This window comes from Lepisosteus oculatus, chromosome 3, assembly GCF_040954835.1.
Source record: "Lepisosteus oculatus isolate fLepOcu1 chromosome 3, fLepOcu1.hap2, whole genome shotgun sequence".
In the NCBI taxonomy this organism is placed as follows: Eukaryota; Metazoa; Chordata; class Actinopteri; order Semionotiformes; family Lepisosteidae; genus Lepisosteus; species Lepisosteus oculatus.
In genome coordinates this window covers 34,106,877-34,134,857 of record NC_090698.1, presented here as the reverse complement: position 1 = coordinate 34,134,857, position 27,981 = coordinate 34,106,877, and the positions used below count along the sequence as shown (strand labels likewise).

The window sequence follows — 27,981 nt, the reverse complement described above, 5'->3', positions numbered from 1 at the left end:
GAGGCACTGTGATAATGTTTACGATAGTATCACTTTAAGAATGTGGATCAACAAAACTGAAGACTGCTTCTATACTCTCCTTCAAGTCAAGGCAAGTGGGCAAAACAGAACCTGAGAGAACCACTAATTCAGTCACCCAGAAATGATGGGCAAAGTTAATTATAACAAAATTCTTCCATTTCTTAAAGTAGGAGTTAAGTTTGCATAATTTGGGAAATATTATATGAAGTTTTCCAGTTGTGTATTAACTCTAATTGACCTTTATATCAGTTTCTCACTTTTGTAAATAAACAAGACAAAAAAGAATTCTGATTTTACTGTTGGAGTTTACATTATTTTCTTTTTTACTACAATAGCAACCATATAAACCATTTATGGGTATAAAATGACTCCATCCTGTTTTTTAAAATATCTCTTAACCTAATTTGAGAGTTGCATGCAGTTTTAAGTTGTGCTCTTGTGTAGACATGAACAATTTTAAATTCTCTGTGTTCCAAATTGTGACTATCAGCCCTAATCTTCTCTTTAAAGTCTATGATGGTGCAGGGTTTTTGAAGCCGGAATCAAACACGATAAATTTATGAGACCACTTTCCAAATCCTAGTGCACCAAGGTTCACGTTTCTTACACTTTTCTTTCTTCTCTGTTTAGTAGTGCAGTTTTTTTTACAAGTACTTTGGTAACGTTCTTTTTGTGATGTATGTGCATACGATTTCATGCAGACTCCTGATGTATGCAACATAAAAACAGGCATAAAACAGTGCCATCAAAAGAGTAGGCAGCTTTTTTAAATCATGGATTTGAATACTTTTTTACAACTTAAATTAAATAGGTAATAAATACAAGGATAAGTAAGTTTTAAAAACCTTTTAATTAATATATTGAACTATTACTGTCCATGTACTACATTCTGAATACATCTGCAGAGGATTTAATGCTCTGAAACATAGGAAGGCAACAGGGGTAATATTCCTATAATGTCTTACTTGATCAATGCCCTGATGTTTAGATATTGTAGAAATTGTATTGTAGAAATTATTATATAAGAAATAGTCTTAAGTCTCACCTAAGACTTTTGACTTTGTACACTTCATATACACTTTCAGTTGGTCTTATAATTATATTTCAGTTGGGGCTGTTATTATTAAGTCTGGAAATTGTTTGTAGCTGTGTATTTACATTTGTTAAAGATCCAGAAAAATAAGTTTAGATTAAAAGACTTTCTCTGCAGGTAACATACTCTTTCACTTTAGATAAAGTTAGTGTAGAATTTAGTCTGCATACCAATTATTGTAATGCAATGTAATGCTTTGCAAAGTAAGAATAATAGCCTACCTTGTTTCATATAGTGAAAACTATGTAATAAAAAAAGATAAGCATCTATTTTGGTATATAACTATACCCAAAGAACAGTTTTCAGAATCCTTAGAATGTTAACATTTTACATTCCTGAATTAGATCTACAACTATGGCATTGTTAAAACTTTTACTTCATTTTTACTTTGAAAAATGTAGATCAATTTAAATAAGAATTGATTATTATAATCACATCTGATTTTTATACTTTAAAAATGACAAACAATATATAACAGCATGTTATTGTAACTTTGTGTGTAATGCAACATTTTTGTCTGTTCATCATGCAAAAAGCCAGCTTTAGACAACTGGAGAGGAAGTGAGTGGCATGGCACTTAACACTGCTGTCTCATGGCACTTAGGTTCTGGGTTCAGTTCTGGACTGAAGTTCTTTCTTTGTGGAGTCTGCATTTTTCTTGTGTTTGTGTAGGTTTTCTCCATGTGGTCCAGTTGGCTACCACATTCTGAAGATATGCTGACTAGTTTTATTGCTGACTTGTTCTTGTTTTTGTTTTTACCCTGCAATGGACTGGTGTCTTGTGTAGGGTGTAGTCCTGCCTTCCACGATGGCCCCAGATGGCCAACATGACTACGTGGAATAAGCTACTTGCTTATGATGAATGGCTGAGTGAAATTATGGGGAAAATATATACTGGACATAAAAAAATATTACTCTAGAAAAATGAAGTACAGTCCTTCCTGCGCACTCATCCTAACATGAAATTCTAGCAGAACTGTGCATGTCTTCATGCTGCTCAAGTGACAGCTGTCTTGCAAGATAAGAATGTGACAGTTCTGCTTTGACTGTCCCACTCTACAGACTTGAACATTTCTGGGAAGAGCTAGGATTATATGTGGTAAACAGCTCAGAGACCAGTGACCAGGCACATGCTTTGTGAGGGGTATGGGTAGGTATCCCACAAAACAGCATTTGCAAACTGGCATTAAGCTTGCATTGCAAATGTAAAGCTTGTACTGCATCTGAAGGTGGCCACATGCTACTAGCCTTAACATTCCACAGTGATCCCATGTGTTGATGTAGCTTGCTGATTACTAATATTAATTAGAATAATTATTTTACCTACGTCTCTTCTGTTTCTTTAAAATGTCAATGTAATGGTAGAGAAAGATGTTCATTTCCTGATAATAGTGTATTCCTGTGAATATTTAAGATAAGATTACTTTATTAGCCATATACAATTTCTTGCATTAGGAATTTGTCTTTTTCACATACCCCAGCTTGCTTTCCATGAGACAGACACACAGACAGGGAGAGAAGCTTGGGGTCAGAGCACAGGGTCAGCCATTGTACAGCACCCATGGGGCAGTTGGGGTTAAGGGCATTGCTCAGGGGCCCAACAGAGTAGGATTCCTCTACTAGCTACAGGATTTGAACCAGCAACCTTCCAGCCATAAATGCAGTACCTTAGCCACAGTGCCACCACTCTACCCTAGGGTTCTGCCCTCCACCCATATTTTACAGCATTTTGTAAGCTTTCAAATTTCCTTATATATTATGGGTTACCTAACTAACCTAATGGGCTCTGGAATTGTTCTATAGCAGTGTCCTGTAGTAACAAGAAAAAATCTATACTTTTACTCTGGAAATCAGTTAATTTAAAATATTATACAAAAAGTAAAAGCACTCTAAATAATTAATAAATAGCTTTAAAAGTGTAAATATAGTCTTGTCAAGTTATTGCAGTCTTTATTGAGTTTAATGGGATTTAGTTAAAGCTGTAGAGAACAGTGAGGAAGATTTCCTTAAGAAGGATATGCAAAGATAAGTTGTAGCTTGTACACAAAACCTGTAAAACATGGACAATTCTAAACTTTTATGAAAATGTAGTACTTTAAACATTTTATTTTCCTTTAATTAGTCACTAAACTGTTATTCATTTCTTCAGCTTTTTATTTACTTTTATTTTTTTAGTATGATACCTTCTATTTCTTAAATTGTTTTTCCAAGAAAAACCTTGCTTAACAATGATCCTAAGCTGTGTGGTTTTAATTTAAATGTTTTGCATTTGGCAGGAGAAAAGATTACTGTGTATCCTTATAAATTATTTCCAAGCACTGAAACAAAGACACAGATGGTAGTGAACCAGGCATTTTCTTTTGATCATTTAGTTACTGGTTTCATTGGTCAGGAGGACTTCTAATCTTTTATTTTTTAATGTTGGCTTTGGGGCAATTCCATTTGGCCTACATGTGCTGTATAAAGATGTTTTCAAAGTGCACAGTATGTGTGACCAAAATTCACTGTCAAATCAGGTTTTACTTTGGAATACGTAATGCTGACTGTGTTAGCGCACTTGGTCAGTTAAATGCTTTATATGAAAATAATTTTTTGAGTAAGAATTTCAGTGTTTATGTTTGTGATAATGAGAAGAAAAATCAGTGAAACTGCTGGATGCTTTTAAATAGCACTCAGCTGATTTTGACTTCTTATCCAGTTACTCGCTTTAATAAAATAATTAAGGTTTGATATTGAATGGAAACCATAAACAAAGGTGGTACTCAAGGACTATGGCTATCTACCACTGATCTTTGTTGGTGAAAAATGAAGATAAAACCTGAGAGAGCTAGAGATGAATATGTAAGAATAAGTTTATAGAGAAAGGAATTGCAGTTACAAATTCAAAAATGTGTATTTGTTGCCACATTAATTTCTAATCTGCATTTCTGACCATATTTAGATTAGTGTATAAGTAAGTCACACATCAGATATGTTTTTTGCACTTCCTGGTCTGGTTTCAGATCAAAACCTCAGCCTGACCTCCATTGTTGTTGTGTTAAGATTGAAATTGCTTTAAAAAATTCTGCTGCAAAGGTCCTTGAAACAATTAACCAGTGATCAAATTTAGTTATCAACATGGTTTTAGGACAACACAGTCAATTCCAGGTATTCTGGAAGCTTATCATTGGTATATCTTTGCATGAAATCTGAAGAAATGCCTTTATAAACATGCATGAATGTCTTCTTCTCACAGGTTTAGAACACTGACAGCTCTGAGTCCAGGGAACTTTGTTGCATTTGGTGCACCATGTCAGAAGACCCCCTGTGTTCTGGATATTAGCCGGCTTTGCAGTGATAGTGAAGAGACTGAAGATGTCTGCGTGTGGAGACTTTGCCGAACACGTGTGGAAACCGGGCTCCTGCAAAAACTGCTTCTATCCCAGAAGTGCCCACAGACAGGCAAGGCCTATTGAAACCACTGCTCAGAACGGCATCATCTTACAAAGAAATTATGTGGATCGAAAGAAAATAGATGCAGCACAGAATGAGGATGACTGTGTAATTACCTCCCTGACCTATTCTAAGCCCACAATTGCAGTTAAGCCTACGAGAATGAATTCAGAGACATCTGATGTGTGGACCAATTTGAATATGAACATTGACCTCCAACAGGTAAACTTTTAAAAGTTTTGTGTGAAGCACTTTAGCCTCCATATACATGTCATGGCAGTACCATATTATTGAAGGTCATTTAATGATTGATCCTTAATTTCTTATAAAACAATTGTTCCAAGAAAAAACTGCTTTCATTTATGCATGAAGGAATTTTATCTCATTCTTATTTATGTTCTGTAATAATGTTTCTTTTGGAAATTTACATTTGTGGTTGGTGTTTTTATAATTAGTTTTGTTTCAATATCAGTGCATTTTCTCATTTCAGAAGGGCACAAGTTATTTATTACCACAGAAGAAATAAGACACAGAAGAACTACTTAGTAGTTAGACATAAAGTATTACTCTCAATGATATGTCTCATTAATTTTATGGATTTCATTTATTTCAGGACAGTCAGAGTCCGAATGAAAAACTTTGTCATAAGAAGATGTTGGGCCTCACACAAGTTTACATGGACAATCATCACAGCAGCAAAACTTTAAAAGACGCTGTTTTTCAGAATGCAGCTGGAGATAAATGCAGCTATTCAAGTCTGTGTTCTGCCAGCACATTATCCCCTTCAGGTCTTCCAAAGGAGCCAGTTTTCATTAGCAGCATCTTTGTGACTCAGGAGGATGTACGAGCACCTCTGACTCTTGGGGAGAATGGAACAAGCCCCTGTGAAAGCTACCGACCACAGATCACAAAAACAGCCATGAGCACTTATACTAACAGCAACTCCAGAGGCTCTTTACCAAAGAAGGAAGACAGGACACTTCCCTTGAACAGCTCTGACAGTTACAGGGAAGCCCTCTGCTATGGCTCTTCTGGACAGGAGCAGCAACCAACATTGGAGATTGCAATCAACATACTCGCAGCTAACCCCACCACTGCTGGAAACTCAGTGAAATCAAGCACTTCTTTCTCCTCTGGCTTTCCCCAAGAGAGGGGGCTTCAGAACTCTTATGGGAGCCATGGGAGGCTCTCCAGCAGGGTTTCTTCAATGGTGTCTGAATCTGCTAGCCTGTCAGACTCCTGTTCTTATCGGAGCAGCACAGACTGTCTCATCTGTTCTGAGGGGCTGGACCAATGTAGACAGGCAGGGTGTGAATCGTTTCCCTCTCTTGATGCACAAGTCAAGGAGAGGCCTCAGAACCTGATCTCTTCTCCCAGTCCACCAACAAAGAGCCAACCTATTCAGTTGAATAGTGAACCCATTTATGCTGAGAGCACCAAAAAGAAAAAAAGGTCCCAAAATGAGAACCCTCTCCAAAAAAGGTCAGATATAGAGGTAGACCTCACAGGTGACAAAGACTGCCAGAGAGCTAAGATTACTGTCATGGCAGCTCACACTGAGGAAGACAACCGAACATTTTACCTAAGCAGTCCTGACTCAGCTGTGAGCACACAGTGGCCACACTTTAGCCCCACTTCCACAAAAGATCCTAACAGCCCTTCATTCAAGTGGCCCTCGGACAGTTCCGATACAGCTTCAGCCTTACTGCAGCCCAGACTACAACCCAGTCCACCAATTCCTCCTAAGAGAGGCAGTCAATCTCCAAAATCATTTTCTTCCACTCCAATATCAGATAAGGAGGCCTCTTTTCAAGCTGAGACGCAGAGTTCCTGCTCCTATTTACAGGTCCAGAGCAGGTCCACAGAGGACACACACAATTTGGGAACCTCAATGTCAGCCACAGAAAAGAGACACAAGTTCTTTAACACAGCCTGGAACTGGGAAGGCAGAATAGAAGAGGAGGAGGAGGGGGGAGAGGAGACGATGCATCAGTGCAGGACACACGGTCTCATCAATGGTGCCGCTGTCTCGGAGCCGAGTGATTCAAAGCCTGGGAGCCCTGCTGCACACAGCAAGGAATATAATCAGCCAGGCAGAGCTCACAATGGTGCCAGTCATTACCACCCAGGCAGAGCATCAGAAAAGGACAAACATAACAAGAACATGTTAGCTAAGACAGCATCTTTCACTTCAGACTTCCCAGCAGAAAAGAACAAGGCTAATGAACAGATACCACCTCCCCCACCGCCGAAAAAACACCACAGGTATGCTATGAATTTCTAGTTTATTACTTTTATTAATGCGGATTTTGTACTGAAATAAATACAATGTTATAAAGCATATTCTGGTATAGTGTTGTTCAGTATTTTATGTGTTTATTACTGTATCGTGTTTCAATCTGTTACTTTTAACTCTAGTGTCATTAAATCCTATTTACAAATAAATGCCTTTTCAGACAAATAAATACAAAATGGTTAATTGATAAGTAAAAAACAAGAGTAATTCGTGTTTTCTGTTTATTTTAACCCACTTTCTGTTACTTGGTTTTGCCTTCTGAATGATAGCACATTGTTCCAGTATGAGCTCTGGGTTATTGTGACTCCTGGTCGCCCAGAAGAAGTTGGTTTCTAATGATAGAGTATTAGTAACTAATGATTGTACAGTAACTCTAATCCTAGTGTTTATAGCCTAACACTGAGAGTAAAGGGTTCCTTTCTAGTACATCGGACAGCATTGCCAGATTTATGCTTTCTTGCAATGTCAGCTTTATAACTACATCACCACAGAAAAGGTTGAACTTGAACTGCACATAGAGAAGCAGCGTTGGACCTTCAGACATGAGCTTTTGGAGGGTCAGTGTGAGGTCCAAGATATGTTTCCCCCTTTAGTGAATTTTAGAAGTCAGTGTTTTGAATATGGAATTAAGAAGTATTAATCAAAAACACAGTAAATGTATTCAAGATATATTGTATAATACAAATTGGAGTGCACAATCTCCTCTATTGTTTTTTTAGTATTTTTGTACCAATTACTATATCATTTTTCTTGTGGCATTGCATTAGTTTTTATTGAAGAATAAAATAAAAATGTTTTGATTAGGTATTCAGTTGATGATATTTCTACCAAAAGTAATAGCAATTTTTGTTTTAAGGTTCTTAATCTTCTTCCTAATGATATTGGTATAATAGATTCAGGTTCAAAATTGACCACATTGATTTTGTGACTTTTTTATAACAATTGAATTTTATGTTTTTATACTGGGTAAAAATATAAAGTATATATAAAGAAAAAATAGTAAGTAAATTGATCAAAGATAAAATCATTTCTGGAGTTTATTAGCATTTTTAAACTAGTGTTTAAAAAGTGATGATGATTTCAAAATATTTAGTTTCCAACACCTCAGTCTTTCTTAAAATCATTCTTCTCATGTGAAAACGTGACTAGACTGAAACAGAAGTGCTTAAATTCACTATTTGGAATGTGGATCCAGGCATGTGTGCCTGATATACAGTATTTGTTAACCAAGACTTTAATTATTTGTAATTATCATTTAGGGATGAACTAACAAAATGCAAAACAGTTAGTATATTAGTAAATACAGTGATATAGTTATATATTTTTTTAATTTAGGAGAGAATCAGAAAGGGGTGAAAGAGGCAGTATGTGAATTGGTTTGTATTGTTTTAAATTTTCTATAACAATCTGAAAGTTATCTGTTTTCTTTATCCTACTTGCTATCATTTACCTTTCTCTATTTCAGCTCTGTTGAGATCTAAAGTCTTTTCACAGAAGATAGTCTGGAATGTGCCTCAGAGCATGATGTATTTTTTTCTTTTTTTAAAGAGAAGAAAGAAAAGATTGAATAACTAATGGCAGCTGAGAGTTTTGTGATAAACGTGTGATGTTTTGACAAACCTAACATTGTTTGTTTGTGTCTGTGCACAATGGAGTGCTGTCCTTGACCATAAAGAGGGTTCTCTTTAGAAATGAACAAAGGAAATATTGGTTAGATAGTACACTACATGGTATTTTCTCAGGATCTTTTTGTTGTCATGCAGAGATCAGAGGAAAAATACTCAAGGTTTTTCTTTTTTACTTACTCTACTGTATGTGCAGTACAGGTTTTCACAGGAATTAAAGTTTATTTTGAAATATCATTGTAACCTCAAGGTGCTTAAAGTGCATGTGAATGACAACATGATTGTCCTGTATTTAAAGTATTACAAGTCATAGCTTTATTTGTAAATTGCAGAAGTTGACTTTGAATTGTATATATAGTCAAATGTTTAATTTTATGTGATTACTTGTTGCTTTAATTGTGTTATTGTGTATGCATTTGCTGCCCAGTGTACCGTATGAAGGTTTAGTATGGTATAGTATGATACATTCTATAGTGAAGCATGGTATAATAATTGATGAAGAAGTTGTATAGTGAAGCAAGATGCATTTCAGTTATTGTATAAATAACTCGAAATGTCAGGAGGCCTTTGTTTTTTTAGATGAAGACTAGAGATTTACTTGTACTGATGTTTTTACTCATCCAATATATGGTCCTATATATCGCTTTTTTTAAACTGGTTTATCCACAGAGGGTATTGATGAGCAATAAGAGGCCTTACTTGGCAGGCATAGGGTGCAAGGCAAAACTAAACTCTAGATATATCACCAGTTCATCACACACACAGTCACTCAAAAGCATATGGTGGGCAATTTAGAGATGCAAAATAATTTGGATAGCAAATTTAAAAGGATCCTGTGAAATTCCATGCAGCTTTAGGGAGAATATGCAAACTCCATACTGTTAGTGCCTAAGATCACAATTGAAACGAACCCAGGATCCAAGAGCTATGAGGCTGTAATGCTAAACACCATGCTACCATTATTTTTATATTCCACTCAGCCACACTCAGTGCCATCTCGGAGACGTCTTTCATACAGACAGAGACGTACTTGAATGGAACACTTAAGTGCACTGTACCGCTGCACCGGGTTATGTTTCTGGTTTTCTGTCATATTTAAGTTATTGAAGTATGGAAATGATCCTTAAATTTTGGAAATACATACAATATTAGTTTAAAAACCTGTTCAGTTTATCTCCTTATGTGTTTACATACATTCTGCTGACATAAAAATTCTACACTATAAAGCATCTGGTGAAATCAAACAGGCATTTTTAATTATATTAATTGTTTCCTTAAAATCCTCACATGTTCATGGGTTAGGCTGCAATACTACAGGTAAAGGTGCCTCTATGATAAAAATCACATGGATTAAGATCGAGTGATATAGGTAGTCTTGACTGATAGTATACTGTATGAGGGAGCCTGTTTGAATTCTAATTTCTAACACTAAAGGTCTGACACTAAAGGTATCTTTGCACAGTCCATCTGTACTACAGAGTCTTGGAAAACGACTGGTATTCTAAGCAGTTAGGGGAAAAGCTTATACTCAGATTAATGAAGAAAAACAACAGGCCTCCTGAGAGGCTCTATCGGCATAGGCTCAGCTGAGTTTAGGTTGAGCTCTTGGTTCAAAGGGTCAAGCAGTTATGTTGCTAGCCGACCTGGATTCTCTAAGCAGGGGGCTGCCATCAGTGGTAGGGTGGGATTAGTTACAGGTTTAGGCAAAGGCTCTGTCAGTGCTGAACATCCTGCACAGCAATGTGATAAAAGATTACTTCAAAGGTGGGCAGGTCAGCGGAGTTTACCTAAATATACTCATTCTTCACTGTGTGAGGGCACTTGAGCACTTGTCTTGTGAGCCAAGAGATGAAAAACACACAACTGTCTATCCCAAATTGGGTGGGTGTAACAAAAATTGTTGGCTATACTATTTTTTTAATTAATGATTAATGGAATTCAAATTATCCTGGCACTGTTAAAGAGCAGCACATAGCAAATTGCTTTTGAGGTATCAATTTCACACAGCTTTGACATGTCAATCTAATTGCTTTTGCAGGTTTTCAACTTGTTATCAACAGTCACCCACACAACACATCTGGAATGATGATCATTTTACTGGAAGATATATAGTTTTCTTATTTTATTTTAAATTAGTAATGAAACATGTCTGCCCTTGTCCTGTGACATTGCATGTATGTACAGACACATTTAACAGACATGTTCAGCACAACTGCATATTTCTTCAGAACAGGTCTTGGCAAGTACATGGTGTGGTCTGAGAAAAGTGGTGTGTGTGTGTGTGTATAAGCTTATTATTCCTTACTTTATTGATATGCTAAGTAAAAGAATAGTGAACAACAACATAATTAGAAATAAAAAAATCACATTTACACAACAAATTTCTACTGAAGAGAAAATGTGGAGAATTGCTATAGTTGATGTTGATAATTGCTTTTATCTGATGCCTCCTTGTCAACCCAGTGATAAGTAACTCTCAGCAATGCAATTTTCTAGCCAAAATACATACCTAGAGCTTTAACAGGAAAAAAAACAACGTAAATTTGGATTATGTAGATACTACAGAATTTTTTTCAATTTAATAGCTGATGTCAGATACTGCAGAATATGTTCCAATTTGGTGGCTTTATTATGGCGTGAGCCCTTAAATATTTTACTACTGTATTAGTAAATGTTGTTCAAGAAGTATTGTTTTACTGTATTCTTGGTTCTAAAAGTAAACATAGTATCTTAGCTGAAAGCTTTTCCATTGTGTATGATGTATATAATAAAGCCTTTGTGTACAAAGAAAAAAAAAAGTACTATTTAGTGTAGTACTATACAGTGAACTGTATGATCTGCTCTGAAGTGCGACCTGACTGTACTAAAATATATTTCTGCATCACTACAGTGTTATATTCCTGCCTGGTTGTTTTATCTATATATATCTAAACGTCCAAAATAATAGGAATAATGTTACAAACTAGTGGCAAGTCGTTACTCTTAAAGTTTTGATTATAGTGTTTTTGTTTTCTCTCCAAATAAATACTTTATTGTTGTTTCTCTGTGCAAAGGACAAACCTGTTCACCTCAATTATAAATATTCCATATCGGATGCTTTTGGAATTATTTTAGGAAAATCATTGCATGTTTTGTAAAGCTGATTTGGAAGAATTTGTATTTCTATTCTTTACAAGTTTTCTGTCTTATGTATCATTGCATTGTACTTACAAAAACAGAAACTGCATTTTAAATGTGAAGAAATGAGAAACTAGAATATAATGTTTTGAAGGTAGCTGATGTAAGTGAGTATTGTTTTTAACTATACTTTTTAACTCTGCAGAAATATATTGTCAGTACCCAAGAGCAATGTGGGTGTGATCATTCCTTACCATGTCCGTGTAATTATTCACTGAGTTGGGCAACATGTTTGAGATGCACATGACTGGATGTCATTTATTGTGGAAGCATCTTTAATCTGAATCTCGTTTAGGTGAAATGCTAATGCAAACCTTACTGAGGGAGATGTACAGTATTTAAATTGTGGCCTGATAATCAGGTTTATTGTGAACATATTTAAATGAAAACAGTCTTTTCAATTAAAGAAATTTCTCAACAGGCAAATGAAAATCGTAAAATGACGGGAATTGCCAAGAAATTAAAGATTGCACGTATCTAATCTTCATTAATATGTTTTTGATTAACAAAATTATATAAATCATCAATATCATGTCTGATGTCAATTCCTAGCTACCATAGATTGGTATATTATGCTGAAAAAATTGATATTCCAAAACAATTTGCAAACAGCAATTTCAAGCTATTGAATAGGTGGTTGTGCCAGCTTTTTAGTAGAAATAGTCAATGCCACAGAATGTCTCACTTAAACAAAATGTTCACAACTGGATTTATCACTACAGATAAATTCCTAGTTTTTGACAACACATCTCTCACCATAGTTGTGACACAAGGTGAAGAACCATAGGCCATGCAAAATGCAAACAATCAAGTGCAGAAAGCAAATTGTAAATAAATAATAAATAGTACGATATAAAATGTATATGTAGATTCTAAGAGGGTGCCAGAAGATTGTTAGATATTACTCTTTGGTAAATTGTTTAAAATATAAAGCACTCATTTTTTTAAATAAACCTTAGCTTGATACACAAAATATCATTTGTAAGATTATTTAGCAAGTTCTTAAATCATGGAAACTTCTCAAGGTAAAATAATTTTGCCCTTACACAGTTGCTTAAAGCTTTCACTCTTTTAGGGGGAGTATAAAAGTTTATGATTTTTTTTAGAAAAGAATGGAAACAAAATTCAAAGGGCACTTATAATCTATTACAATGTTTTTTTTTTAATTATAGATGTAACACAAGTGGATTTCCAGGTGTCCTAAATTATTTATTTAGAATTTGACATGATAAATATAAAAGCATGTTCCTACAGCATCAGAAATTGGCTTTGTGCTTTGGTTTTGAACATGCAGCTAGATGTGTCGCACCAAAAAAAGTAAGAGACTCAAGAAGTTAGCTTGAGACTGTTCTCAGAGTGTTCTCAGATTTTAAAAGTGACCTACTTTGACAAATGATGATCTGCAACTGCTACACAACTTTGTCAGATTTGTAGTATCAGCCTTTGATTGTGTTTGTGAAGGCTCTGTACAACCCATCTCTGAGGTAAGAATGACATCTTACCACTACATTTGTAACCAGCAAACTCTTTTGTGGTTACAAAACAAAATATGTAAGGTTTCTATATTGATTTGATTGATGACAATATCTTCTATTTAAAGATGCATTAGAAATGCAAGTCCATATCAAGTACACAACTACCAAAATCCATTCAATTATCTTTTTTGAGCCAGCTTCTTTGCTTGCAAATGCTGAAATGGCTTTAAAAATAAGCTCCATCTGAATTTACACAAGACAAATCACTAGACAAGATTTATTAAAATATTAAAGGCCAATAGTATTTTCTTGGCAGAAGAAAGGCTTAGTTTAGCATAACCTGTTAATATATACTATATAGAGCAACTGTTGCTTGAAAAACTAATTTTTTAAGAGGAACTAATATTTAATCATGATTAACCATTTAAAAGAAAACAAAAGTACAAAATTATTATTGGGTTTGTGTTTCCTATGCTTTATTCCACCTTCCAACTGATAGGTTTCTCTCAGTGAGGCTGGCAACCTTTCTCTTTTCTAATTGGTTAGAGAGAGGGTTTCAGTCTTCTATATGATTCTTCAAGCTTTTAGCTTTAATAAATACATTTTGAAAAGGGTATATGTTTTTAACTGAATACTCTGAAAAAGCATAACGAAAGAGTTGCACACCACCAGACCATTTGTTTATGACAGAATTACTTATGCATGATAGAACTTGAACATTATTTTTGTACTCAGTCTCATACTGTATTTCAGGTTACATTCTGGTTTAGTTTTGGAAGCCTTAATTTATCGATCAATCAGATAAATAACCAATGGATGAAAATCCATTCATCCATCTATTTTCTAACCACTTCATTCAATACAGGACCGTAGGAGATAGGAATCTGTCCTGGCAAGCTGTGAGTACAAGGCGAGATACACCCCGTACTGGATGTCAGTCAGTTGCAGGGCACACAGACACAGACTTTTTCCCAGAAGTCAGTTAACCTACCAGTATGTCTCTGGATTTTGGCAGGAAGCTTTGGATGAGGGTGTCAGTGATGGACAGGAGTCTCTCCTGTAGTCAGCCCTGAACCTCCACTAACTGTGTAATCTGTGGTGTTTGGCTGGTTCAAATTATTTCTGTAGGAATTTTAATGCTGGGAGTAAATGAAGTACATTTTTTTTGCTTACTTTGTCCTGAGAAATGCGAAGTGAAGCAGCCCTTCCTGCTCACTTGTCACTGTAATGACTAATGTAATGTCGTCAGCAGACATTTCATGGCAGAAGTCTTCCAATGTAATATGCGAGCAGAGTCAACAAGTAATTGGTATGTGGAGGCTAAACCGTCTCAAAGTGTGCAGCAATATTTCTATTACATTAAAAGAGATGTATTTGCAAGTTTGCTTCTTTACAATGTAATAAGGCTGCTTTATGTCTGCTTTATGTACCACTAGTACGCCAGCTGGTACGCCATATGATCCTGGAACTTTGTTGTGTGCACTGAAAAATCAGGATGGGTTTTCATATTTTCTATTTTAATATGTGTCGAATATGCAGCCTACGTACTATGATACAGCACGCTAATACTTGAGTGAACATCAGAGCTACTGTGTAATTTTATACCATTGTATAGGAATGCGTGCTACGAACCCAAGTGACCAATTGTATTTAAAAAAGTTATCTCCAGCAAATAGGGAGGTAGGAGAATGTGCTTGATTTTGGACAATGCCAATGTTGTATGCACAGGAATGCATAGAAATGTGTGCTACAAACGCTGGCAATCTTGTTAGCACAGGAACGCATGATAGATAACAGAAAAATATTTAAGAACTGTTCTAGGTTAATTTGGTCATTGAGAATTTCTGGGGTTCCTATGAAAAGAAGACTTGTAGGTGGTACTTGGATGATTTGGTTTGATCAGGGGTGGTACTTGTTCCAAAAAGATTGAAACCACAGAACCACAGAACTAGAACCCCATACAGGAACAAATGTCCAAGGACTGTATCCTCTTTAAACTGAAATATCATAAAACTCCATATTTAGAGAATAGTGCATATGTGTAGATATAGGAAAGAATGTTTTATATATTCAAAGATAAAAAAAGTGTTTGACTACAAGAGCCACTCATCCCAAAAGAGAGAATTGCATAACAAAATAAAAAAGGCATTATAATACAAATCTAGAAAATGTATGGGAACTTAATCCTTTTGTAAGGTCATGTAATTGAAATAGTTTAGGCCTTTTTAATGGATAAAATTAGTTCATCTAACCTGTTCATTTACTTAGAATGAATGTCCTTAGGTCCAGTCTTTGCATTCTCTCTGCTTTGTTGTTTTGTTTTGACCTTTAAGGAATTAGATGGGCTGAACAGCCTCCTCATTTTGGCAGAAGTTATGTTCCTATGGTCTGTGACAGAGAAACTTTGACTTTCCGTTTATTTTAATGTTCAAGAACATTGCCAGTTATGTTGATGTTTTGTTGTGATCTCATAATTTCTTATTATTTTAATTGGAAGATAAATCTACTGGATTTTAAAGATATTTTTGTCTCTGAACTAACACATCCATTTCTCCCAAACTAAACAAGTCGGCAAGCTAAGCAAATCTTTAAGTGAAACGCTTGCTTTTTTTTCACAGGAGAAGTGATTTGTTTGTGGGGCTGGGAGAGTCACATCAGTGCTTATTATAATAAATGTGGCTGCAGGACTACAGTCTTCATAGTTCAGAGATCAAAGAAGGAAATAGGAAGTTGAGAAACATTTGTGACAGTTCTATGAAAAAGAGCTCGCAGGCAGCTAGTGCCACTTGCTCTGACAAGTCTGTGGTGCATACAACTTGACGCATAAAGTTCATGGAGTTCTGAGAGCCAACTTTGACAAGTTAAATCAGGCCTGTAAATGTACAGTTTGCTTGCACATAGATAAAAATTCTGACTGGTTTTGTTTAAAAAACAACTAGTATTGGACTGGTACAGGGCACATAACTAACTTTGTAGAGATGTAGTTAATGTATGTTTTACTAACTGAATATAAGTAGTACAATATGAAGGAGCAACACCTGTAAAATGTGCTTTTGGTGCATACATTCTCTTGTAGAGACTTTTAAGTTTTACTTAAAGTTTTACTTAAGTTTTTACTTTTAAGTGTTCTATCAAGTGTGACTTGTGAGAGTTTTTTAGCAGCCAGTGTGCAATGTAGAACAGAGGGTTGGAAAGTATATAATAAATTAAGAGTTAAGTTAGCAGAATTTCTAACTGAATTGCAACTGAATCTAAGTAGCATAGGAGTTGTTTGGCACTTGGAGATGCTGGAGTTTGGATGGTAACCAATAAAAATCAGCATAATGTGTTCTCGATTTCATGGTTACTGACCTATGCCTTTGCCTTTTCTGCAGAGTGTCTAGTAAAATGAGCCAGAGCAGTTCTGACTTGGAGAAAGCCAGTCATGGTTCAGTGGAGAGCCTTACCCAGTCCCTGAAGGGTCTCGGCAGCAGCTTTGCCACAGCCTCCTCCGACAGCTTATCAGACTCCAGGATATTCGGTGATGTTGGTGAGTGTCAACTTTTGCTCTGTGGAACATACAACATGGTGACAGGAATACTACTTCACAGCTTTTATCCTGGGTATAATTCTGGTCTAAGTTCAGGTGGGTAGCTGTGTCAGCATGCGTAGGCTGCAAAGGGACAAGTTATAGGTTTATTCCATGCTGAAAAAAAAAGAAGAAAGAGAACACTGGTCTAAGGTACCTTCTGTATGGAGTTTGCATTTTCTCTTCATAACTTTCTGGATTTTTTGTTTGTTGCTCTGGTTTCCTCTAACAGTTCAGAGACAAAAAGTATAGGTTAATTGGGATTAATTGTACCCCGTGATGGACTGGCATCTCACTTAAGATCTTTGTTCCTTGTGCCCATTGTCTGCTGGGATAGCATCTGGCCCATCAGGACCCTGTCTAAGAAGTTATTGAAGATGGATAGAACATAATTGGGCGGAGCGGTGGCTCTGTGCCTAAGGATCTGTGCTTGTGGCTAGAAGGTTGCCAGTTCAAATCCAGCAGCCGGCAGAGGAATCCTACTCTGTTGGGCTCCTGAGCAAGGCCCTTAACCCCAACTGCTCCAGGGGCGCTGTACGATGGCAGATCCTGTGCTCTGACCCCAGGCTCTCTCTCTATCTGTGTGTCTCATGGAGAGCAAGCTGGGGTATACGAAAAGACAATTCCTAATGCAAGAAATTGTAAAGGATTAATAAAGTGATGTTATTGTTATTGTTATTATTAATAACAATAATTGATGTGAGTTTTCTTCAAGGAGGGTGATATCCGATAAAAACACCTTAGATGAGGGGTGTCCAGTTCTGGACCTGAAAGGCCAATGTATCGTTGGATTTTCTAGGTCTCTTGAAAGCAGCAGCAGACAGCTCAGGAGCTGAGAGAAACTGGTTAAACTGATCCTATTAAACCAATAATAACTTGATTTACATTTCAGGTGGGTTGCTGCGTCAGCATGCGCAGGCTGCAAAGGAACAAGTAAAAGGTTTATTCCATGCCGAAAAGAGAAGAAAGAAAACACAACGTTTCAGCCATGGAGCCTTCTGCAGGTAACACCTGTAGAAGACTTCACGGTCAAAACGTTCTTCTCTTTTCAGCATGGAATAAACCTATTACTTTTTTAAAACATTGTTAAAAGTGGTGTTGGAATGAAAATCTGTAGACACACCTGCCCTCCAGGACCAGCATTGGACTTTCCTGTCTTACTCAGTCAATAATTTAAATATATATGGGCATCAACAATTTACTCATTAGGTGTTATTACAGTATTGTTTTTAACAGTTTTGGCTGATAAAATAGCTTAGTTTGGGTGAAAAGAAACAAATCTTATCATTTAGTAATCTTTAATGCTCATTGATCAGAAACTTTGTGATTGCCATGAGTAGACATAAACAGTACATGAGCTGACAATACAGTAAGCACTGTTATAGTAGCTTACCCACCATATTTACACTAAAGATAAAAGGGCACTGCTCACAGCTTAATAAACTATATAATATTTATCTATACATTTATTTATGGAAATATCAAATAAAGTAGTTTACATTATAATAAATGTTCAGAATTGTTTTCATTTATTAAAAGTAAATTGGCATATAAGTATTGACTTCTGGCATCTGTTTTAGCTATAACTTATAATGTAAAATCATTTTATTAGAGAAGAACTGCAAAAAAATGCAGCAGACTTGTTCTATGAATCAGTGTTCATGCACATGGACAAAAGAAAACCCTTAAACAATAGGCAACAATAACAAGGTTTCTTATACAAACAGAAGCTTTTATGTTTTTTCTTCCCTTCTGAATTTGTTTTGAATTCAAGAGGAACCACTTTTTTCTCCTTTTACTTGTACTGAACCAGATGAGATTTCTCCTCATTAGGCCGTCAATTCACAACCCAGAACAGCCAAGCCACAGTAACCCTTCCCCCATGGAGGACTTTCTCTGAGGGAGATTCTGACAGTTAAATCAGTAAGTCCCGAGGATTCAAATCAAGGCTAAATCCTTACCCTCTCATAGTCTGCAGTTTAAACTGCTTTATCATACAGAATGGCCATTGCATTTTTATGGTCTCTTCTGCGTAAGGAAGTAGTTCGTGGTCTCGCCACTAATTGTATGTCTTTTCCATGGAGGATAATACAACATTAAACACCCAGACTCCTCCTTGTTGCAACTCACAATGCTATAATTTGGGAGACTTGTGAACTGGAATGACTTTGTCATTAGTGTTCTTTGTGAAACCATCATGCCCAGGATTTTCCTCAACTCTTCAGGTGATGCTCTGCCTTTACAGTATATGAAAAGCTCTGGTTACTTTTAACATTTTTTTTTGTTAAATTGTGTAGCATTTGTAAGGCAATCTAGTGGGACAGTTTTCTAGTAGTGATTCCAGTGTACACCATTACCTGCACATAAATGTTAAGTAACCCTTCAAAGTTGCTTGAGATCTGGTCTGTTAACATGAATCATTACTATGGGGATATATTTAGAAACTTGATCTCTAGTGATGCATGTAAAGTTCAGAATTTTCTTGTTTCCCCTTTCTTTTACAGAGGAATTGATAAATTATAGACCATAATAACAAGAAGCATTTAACATTGATATCTTCAGTTTCACTTCACTTCCTGATCTCTTTCCCAGAAATAGTCTAAAAATCTGGGTTTGCAAAAGATAAAATCAATAACTTCCCTTTTATACGAAATTATTGACCATAGTTTTTAGGTCAGTGGTTCTCAATCCTGGTTCTGGGGTACACCTGTGTCTGCTATTTTTATTTCAACTAGGTCATTAATCACCAGTGCTGATTGGTGTCTTTAAGTGATCTGCCTGCTGGTTTAGACTAATGTTTTCTGCACTAATTTTCCTTGGTTCCAAACATACCTCAATCTCAAACAACTTCAACACGAATAACTTTCTGTACTAGCACCCATATATCTAATTTAAATGTTCTTGAACGGTAATCAGTTGATGATGAAAAGATGTGGATGGGAATGACACTGTATCAGATGATTCTCTCGGTGAGTCACTTTTTCCTTCTTTCCTTCTAGACAAGACCAATAGTTGTATTTCAGCTAGCACACCTGGATGAGTGCAGTTCAGAAGCTCACTATTAAATACCATTACAGAGTTCATACCATTACAAATCCCATTGGACTTTTTAAGAGCTAAAAGAAAATTTAAGGGCATCACAGAAAATTAAAATAAAATAGTACCCATGATTAAGGGCTCAATAGGAATGAATATCTTCAGACATTGGGGTACACATGGCTCCAGTTCTGGTAATCAGCTTCCCATTAGCACATGTAGTCAAAACAGTCATGGATTTTTGTTTTCTCAGTTCACTACCTTTCCCCCCCAAAAATGCTGATTGTTTTTGTCTACTTCATGTCTGCAACCCTGCATCGACACCACAACTTACCAAATCTAAGTATAAAGCAGCTTCTTAAAATCTATGGATGAAAATGTGTCTTTTCTTTTTTGAATGAGTAACCAATTTCAGCATCAACGGTGCTATTATATCTGGTTTTGGACATACTTTTTATGTAGCATTAAATCTTTATCACTGTGCTGCTTTTTTGGTGAGTTCTTTTCTTTTGTTGTGTTTCACCTATTGAAGATTGAGAAGTAATACAATTTTACAGTTGACAATTGGAATAGTAAAACCCCTTGGCAGTTTCAGGCAGTCTCCTACTGTTAGGCTGTTGCAACATTGTTTAGCTTTGCGGCACTGCATTTCCTGAACCGTGTGCATTTGCGTATGTGTGAGTGTGTCTATGAAGAGACAGTACAGACTTATAAGAATCCCATTGCCCAGCAGCAGAGGGCAACAGGAATAAACACTTGTGCAACATAAGATGGGTTAGCTGCTTCTTAAGGAAAATGATTCTGCTCAAAGATGAGAAGGTGCAGAGACACCAGGAGGTGGGTGCCAGGGAAATGCATGCAGGGAGCCAAGAGGCATCTCACAGTTACATAGCAGCTGCTAGATACAGTCATTTGTGGTCTAAACTGTTTCAGCCCATGCAAGGGTTACTGAATTTAGTTTTTTTTCTTTAAGATGGTAATGTACAGTTTTGTATTGGAAATAACAAGTTGAAGTTAAGACTTATGTTCTTTAATTTAAAATATCAAAATGAATGCTATCACAAGTGTCCTGTATTTACCAGACCCAAGGAACTAATTTCTGCCATTGCATGTTATTTTACTCAATTTATGCATCTTTTATTGTGGCTATGGACCTCTTGCTTACCTATTTTGTCTGTTCAGTTAAGTGTATCTTTTGCCTAGATTTACCACCATCCATCCATTTTCTAATTGCTTTATCGAATGCAGGGTCACTGGGGAGCTGGTGCCTCTCCCCAGCAAACAGTGTGCGGAAGCGAGATTCACCCTAGATGGTATGCCAGTCCACATCAGGGTACACTCAAACAAATTCAATTTAACTAACTTTAAAAGTGTAAACAGCATTACACCTTCCTTCTTCTCAATACTGCATGAACTTGATTAACATTTTGTTTTGGATCATTATCTTGTTGAAACCATAGTTGGATCCAAAAAAAATTAAATCACCTTTGGTAACATGGTGCTGTAGCAGTTAGTGCTGCTGTTTCACAGCTCTTGGATCTTGGATTCTATTCTTTACCTAGGTTTCTTTTGTTGCATGCTCTCCCCATGTTTGTGTAAGGTTTTCTCAGGGTGCTATGGTTTTCACCCAAATACACGCTGGCTGGGTCAAATGAGGTCTCTAAAAAACATCTGTCTCTGTCCTGTGTGTCTGAAATAGATTGGTATCATGTCCAGAATGTTGACCTGCCTTGCACATCATGCTTCTGGTATAGATTCAATGATGCCATTACTCCAGCAGTACGGATATAATACAAACTTTTCCACAATATAATATATATCACTTAGTTTGATTTCTGTGAGTCGTTCCGTTGAATAGTGATATATAAGGGGTTTGGCAGCATTTATACCATCACTGCTATAATGTCTGTAGCACCGCAGTGATTATGCCTACCCCTCTTAGGAGAGAAGGATGTTTGCTTCAATTTCCATTGTTTAATGTTAACTATATAATGTATGTACTATTTTCCTTTTATGACCAAGGCACTATTATAATGGGTATGCTCAGGTGTCATTTTTAACAAGAATTATTTGAGGGTAACTTATCTTTTTAAGGCCCAAACAGGACACTTCTATTGTTTCTTCACATTAATACTCATAGCTTTCAAGTTGTCAATGTCAGTAGTTCTCTGATCACAGTTCTTTTTTTCTTTTTTAAGTACCACTCTTATAAGTGCATTTTCTCACAATATTATAATGGGCCATAGATTTTTTTTCACCTCTGCCATTATTTAAAAAAAGCTCTGGGAAGTTAGTATGACAAAATAGCAAAACTTGTCAAACTGCAGAATGGCATTCAGAACATTGTTTTGGTCTGTAAAGGAGCTGGAAGCAATCATGTCTAAGATAAAAACAATCCAGCATGGCTTAGTGGATGACTGACATTTTTGCATGATGCATGGAGATTTTAATGAAAATCACTTTAATGCCCCACCTTTTTAGTGCCAGTTACAGAAGATATTTAAATTGTATGTTCTCAAGAGTATGTGAAACATTTTGTACAGGCATTTTACACATATTCTGTTGAACTGTATAAATCAGGGAACTAGTTAAACCCAGGCTCCTTTGACAAATATTTGAAAAATTAAAAGGCTGTGATGTTCTTTTAAAGTAGATGAAACTACAATAAAAAAACAGAATAAAGAGGTGATAAAAGTTTTAGAAATCTCTGTTTTCAGTTGAAGAATTCTCTTTATCACTTTTAAAAATCAGATCCACAACCAGTTCAGTGAAAACAGTGAAAGCATTGCATATTGCAAATCATCACTAACAAAAACATATTGATGTGTAGCATGAAACACGCAATGCCAATTAGGATGTTCTAAATTATAAAAAGATGCATACACATATTCACTAAGGAAACTGCAAAACTACATGGAGAGGTACTTTGATTTAGAGGGCGGAGACGGAAACTGAAAGACAAAGAACTAGAAAGAGTGATCTGAAAGTTACATAAAATGATGCATTGTGGGCAAGAGAAACATCTGATAATATTAGTGGTCTTAAGGATTTAAGGTTAATGGGTGCCAAGATGAGTAACATAGAAAAAGAGCAGATTGTGAAAGGTAGTGTAGAGAACCTCAAATCCTGTGGTTTAGAAGTTTTTTATTAATATGAAGGTGTTTGGCTGTGTATTTTTATATTGAAATTTAAGGCCATTGCCCTGTGGGTCCATTGGAATAGGGAGTTGAGGGTTGATTCAAGAGCCCTACATTTCCTTATTTTAAACAAAGTTTAAGATCTATAGTTACCTGAAGAAATGGGTTTGGGCCAAATTGTTCTATGATTCCAGAAGGGTTGTTTGTCAATAGCTTTTTTCTCCACATTTCTAGGTTACCAGGAAACATCTAATCTGCTGAGCCCATCCCACATCCCCAGCAGCCCTCTGACCTCCTCCCCAGTTTCCCCTCATTCTGAAACCTCGAACAGCCCTGGTCGGTCCCTGCTGCCTCCTCCTCTCCCAGAGAAAAAGCTGGTAAACAGGACCGTGTCTGCCCCAGATGGCTCTGCAGGCAAAAGGGGAAATCCTCACCTGAACTTTAGTAGCTCGGAAGGTAATGTCTGCTGCCAAGATGGAACACAGTTCAGCTCTCCCTCCAGTCCAGTGGACCAGCGGCATTTGTACTCCTCCAATGAGTCTCTAGAGAGGTGCCATCCTCATTTGAGCCGCCAGCTGCGCTCCCGAACACTGGATGAGGCAGTGGGAAAGAACAGGAATCGCCTGGGCCCACACAACAGGTCCGGGGTCTCCTCCTCTTCCTCACCCCAGCTCAGTGCCCCCAGTTCAGGCTCCAGCCTTCACCTCCAGACACTTCTCAGCAATATTGATAGCCGGGAGGGCATCTACTCCAAGTTGGGTGGGCTGTACGCAGAGTCTCTGCGACGCCTGGCTCTCAAGTGTGAGGACCACTTTGCCCGCAGTCAGAAAAACCCACTACGCTTTGATGAGAGCAACTGGTCTCTCTTCAAGCTGACCTGCAACAAGCCTTGCTGTGATGCTGGTGATTCTGTCTACTACTCTGCCTCTTGTGCTTCAGATCCCAAGAATACCTATGCTGTTAAGGTAAGGGACTTAAATGCACTTTCTTGCAGTATTATTACAAGGGCCATAGGCTTTTTTAACCTCTGCCATTCTAAAAAAAGCTCTGGAAACCTTAAAACCTTGATATTTATCATAGTATGACAAAATAGCAAATCTTCTGAAACTGAACTATGACATTCCTCAGGATTAATGTGGGAATTCTGCATTTTGAAGCATTATGTATAAATATATACAGTACCTATGTGCTAATTACTTATATATATTTAGATAAATCCCATGAGAGAGGCATAATTATTATCCTGAGATTTTTGGTTAAAACCAGTGTTGTTTGGTTAAATTCTCCAGTCCACGAAATCAGATTGACACCCAGTTACTTGAAATATACATTATGCAGCAAAATGAGTGGATGTGAATAGAAGCTTTGCCAGACTAGTTTGAGACAAAGATAAACTATATTACCACAAATGTGTTATTTTTGAAGTATGTAGCCATGACATAGTATAAAAATCCCAGCATTCCTGATTAGAAATGATGCCTATATGTATCCAGGATAACCTCGATTATGGAACTCAAACCAGTTCTGAATGGCTTAAAAGACTTTTGTCTTGACTTTTGAATCCACAAGGTATGCTTTGCTCTTCATTCAACTGGACTGTGTTTCATTTGCTTCATCAAGGACTGTGCTTCATTTGCTTTTCCAAGTGTAGCCCTGTCTTAAGGAGAGTAGGTTATAAAAACTGGCTATGATTGCTTAGTAGTGTTGGTTTAAGAATTCCTATAAACACACTGAGTGACTTCCTGACAGCGTCAACATTACAGTCCCTATTCTGCCTGGCTGTGGCGATGTCTAGCAGGTCCCTTTCAATAGTGGCACCTGTACAGCTGGTTCCACCAGCGCACGCAGAAGGAACTCAAGCGGGATTCCTTTTAAGAGGTTATTTTCTAAAAAATTAGAAAAAAACATGGGAGGGTTTCCAGAGATATTTACAAGTTGGAAACACTAAAAGCTGGTGGCGAGATCTAACACCTGTCTCACAGATGTTATATTTTTCCGTTTAAAACTTTTACTATACTATAACACATTTAAACACGACACAACTAACATTACTATTACAGAGGAACAAGTAATAGTTTTTTTCCATGCTGAAAAGAGAAGAAAACACAACGTTTTGGCTGTGAAGCCTTCTTCGGGTATATGAAAGATAGGGCAGGATGATAGGATGTTCCTTTGCAGCCTTCGAATGCTGACGCAGCTACCCACCTGAATTTCTATTACAATACACTTAATTCCCAAAAGACATTTTTTTAACCTAGTGGCTTAACACATATACCTAACAGAATTCCATATTCATCTCTGACAACCTGCAGTCCCTGAATACACTTTATTAAACTACCTGCCAGCACAAGGCACAATTCCTGACTAATGTGTCCCCACCTCATCACGTGGTTACACAAGAAAAAGAAATATATTGAGAATCATTCCTATTCTTTCTTCTATTGCCATTGAAAATGTATCTTTAACATTGAAGTTTGAGATTTGGAATTTTATTGAAATTTGTTTTGTGGTTTATCTTAGAAAAGGGTGAACAAAAATTGATATATGTTGAACATATGTTAGCCCACTAGGATTTAGTCTTGAACTTAACATGTCCTCATTTCCCATTTGCAGATCTGTAAAAGCCAGACTCCAGATGCCAAGCAGGGTCATCTTTATGGCCTGGCTGTGCAGCAGACCCTGTTCCCTCACTTCAATCTGCAGCAGGACTGTGGACATTTCATTGCTTGTGTCCCTCAGAGCATGCTGCCCCCTGATGAGGCTGCAGAGCCAGCAGGGCAGGTTGAGCAGGAACGAGTAGTGGTGATCACACGGGAGGTGCCACACCAGAGTGCAGCAGACTTTGTGAGAGAATGGGCCGTCTTCCACAATGCCCAGCCAGAGGTTTATGAGCGGCGTGTCTGTTTCCTGCTGCTGCAGCTCTGCAATGGCTTGGAGCACCTGAAAGAGCGTGGTGTGACCCACCGTGACCTCTGCCTGGAGAACCTTCTTTTGGTTCATCACAGCCAGCTCAGAGACAACAAGGATCAAAAGCAACTCCCTCGGCTGCTCATCAGCAGCTTCGCAAAGGCGAAGCAGAGGGCAGCTGACGATGTTGCCTGCGATCCCAAATTCAAAAAGGACCATGCCAGACTGGCACCCGAAATAGTTTCAGCCACGCAGTACAAAAAGTTTGACGAGTTCCAAACAGGCATCCTCATCTATGAGCTCCTCCACCAGCCCAACCCCTTTGAAGTGAGCCCTAAACTGAAGGAGCAGGAGTACTACTGCGAGGACCTGCCTCCAATCCCCGTCCTCTCCATCTACTCTTCTGGCCTGCAGCAGCTATCCCGCCTGTTGCTCCAACCCGATCCCATCAAGCGCATCCACATCCAGGAGGCTAAGCGGATTCTGCAGTGCCTGCTGTGGGGCCCTCGCAGGGACCTGATGGAGCAACAGTGGGAAAGGCCTGGTGAACTGGTCCGTCATGAGGGTTTGTTGAACTGGCTGGATGTCAAGAGGGCCCTTCTGATGATGAAATTTGCTGAGAGGTCTCTGGAGCCAGAGCAGGGTACTGAGCTAGAGGACTGGCTCTGCTGCCAGTATTTTTCCTCTTCCAACCCAGTGTCTCTCTCCCACACTGCTGAGCTGCTGTATTTCTCGAAATGACCTGTAAATTCACAAGACACATTTGCATCCAAGAATTCTGATTACAGATTACAGATAAACAATAACAACATTTTTTAATTTATCTCTATGGTCAAAATGAGATGAGACTAGTATTTTGGAACTCTGCTAAAGAAATGGATTGAGCCCTAGAACAACCAAGCATCTACAAGCACATTAATGTCTGAACAAAGAATTTCAGGCAATCTGTCTGAATTAAGATAGTCCCGAAAATTAACAAATACTGTAAGTAGAATTGAGTGAATTTACTAAATTCATAGACATGTGTTTTGTTTTTTTTAGTTGTATGGGTTACAGTGCAATTTGTTCTCTGTCATTCAGTGGAACTGGAGAACTTGGTTTCAACCCCACTTGATCACATCTTAATCTGAAACCACTGGTACGTGACTTGAAATGTCATTATTAATCTTTTTTCAAGTCAGAATTTTAAAATATATATGTCACCGAACAAGCAAAGAGCCAAGAATGTCTTAAGTACGATGAATCAGGTCATGTACGAAGATACTTGTAAAAATCCATTGTATTTTTATTACTTACCACTGGATTGTTTGTTTTTTGTTGTCTTGATTTTAATCATTTTAAGTACCTAATGAAACAACCGCTCTTCTTATGTTTCATTTTTATCTATAGTGCTACAGTATATAGTACTAAGAGGTTATGTTGGTTTTCCTTAACAAGGACTCTTTTCCTGTTGATTGCATGGACAAACTACTGAACCAGCACAGCTTTTCTGAAGCTACAAATTTGCTGATAATAGCAAATTGCTGCACATAATCTTAAAATGTACTATTTTTGTTTCTATATATCCTGCTTATAACTTTGAAATATCCTTTAGTAATTTAATGTTTCAACTAGATTTGCAAATAAAATGTAAATATGTTTTCAGTCTTCTTTGAATTACATTTTGTGTTTCCTTCCCTATTTGTGAGGTTTTGTTCTTTTGTATATCTGGCATTATAATAAAAGAGTGATAAAAGTCCTAATGAGAACATACAAAGTTATAAGCCAGAGGTCATTTTGGTTGTTTGGTTGCCTGTAGTTCATTGATCAAAAGATCCAAGATCCATACAGCCTTTTATTTAAGGATCCCAAAGGGAATTTGCGAAACCCAAGTCCTTTGTTTGCACTTATAAGTGCACATTCTCTTATTGTTAAGGATGTCAGAAGAGTATTGGGAGATCCTGTACCGAGTAATAAGCCGAATCCTAAAATACAAATCTGAAAATCTATAGCGAGCGTAGTTGATCCAAATCATAATCCAAAAGGCAAAGTTAAAAAACAGAAAAAAGTCCTTTAGTCCACAAAACCAGAAAGAGTAGTCCAGAACAGCAAGCCAGAGACATAATCCGAAAAGCAAAGTCAAAAGGGGGAAAAACAAGTAAAAAAAAACCAGGAGCGATTACATAAACAAGAGAGTATTTGGGGTGAGCTACCAAAATACTGAGCAAAGAATGA

The 27,981-nt window shown here is 37.1% G+C and overlaps 1 protein-coding gene across 2 annotated transcripts in view; it reads left to right on the top strand.

Annotated features, from left to right (window-relative positions):
* The window catches only part of prag1 (PEAK1 related, kinase-activating pseudokinase 1), a 35,489-nt gene extending 8,083 nt beyond the window's left edge, over positions 1-27,406 (top strand). For both annotated transcript variants that reach the window (XM_006627051.3, XM_015338518.2), the window contains exons 2-6: positions 4,350-4,768; positions 5,160-6,811; positions 16,494-16,648; positions 23,095-23,825; positions 25,474-27,406. In XM_006627051.3, coding sequence (XP_006627114.2) covers positions 4,469-4,768; positions 5,160-6,811; positions 16,494-16,648; positions 23,095-23,825; positions 25,474-26,508 — 3,873 coding nt within the window. In that variant the 5' untranslated portion in view covers positions 4,350-4,468 and the 3' untranslated portion in view covers positions 26,509-27,406. The remainder of the gene's footprint in view (positions 1-4,349; positions 4,769-5,159; positions 6,812-16,493; positions 16,649-23,094; positions 23,826-25,473) is intronic.
* Positions 27,407-27,981: the final 575 nt, after the last annotated feature.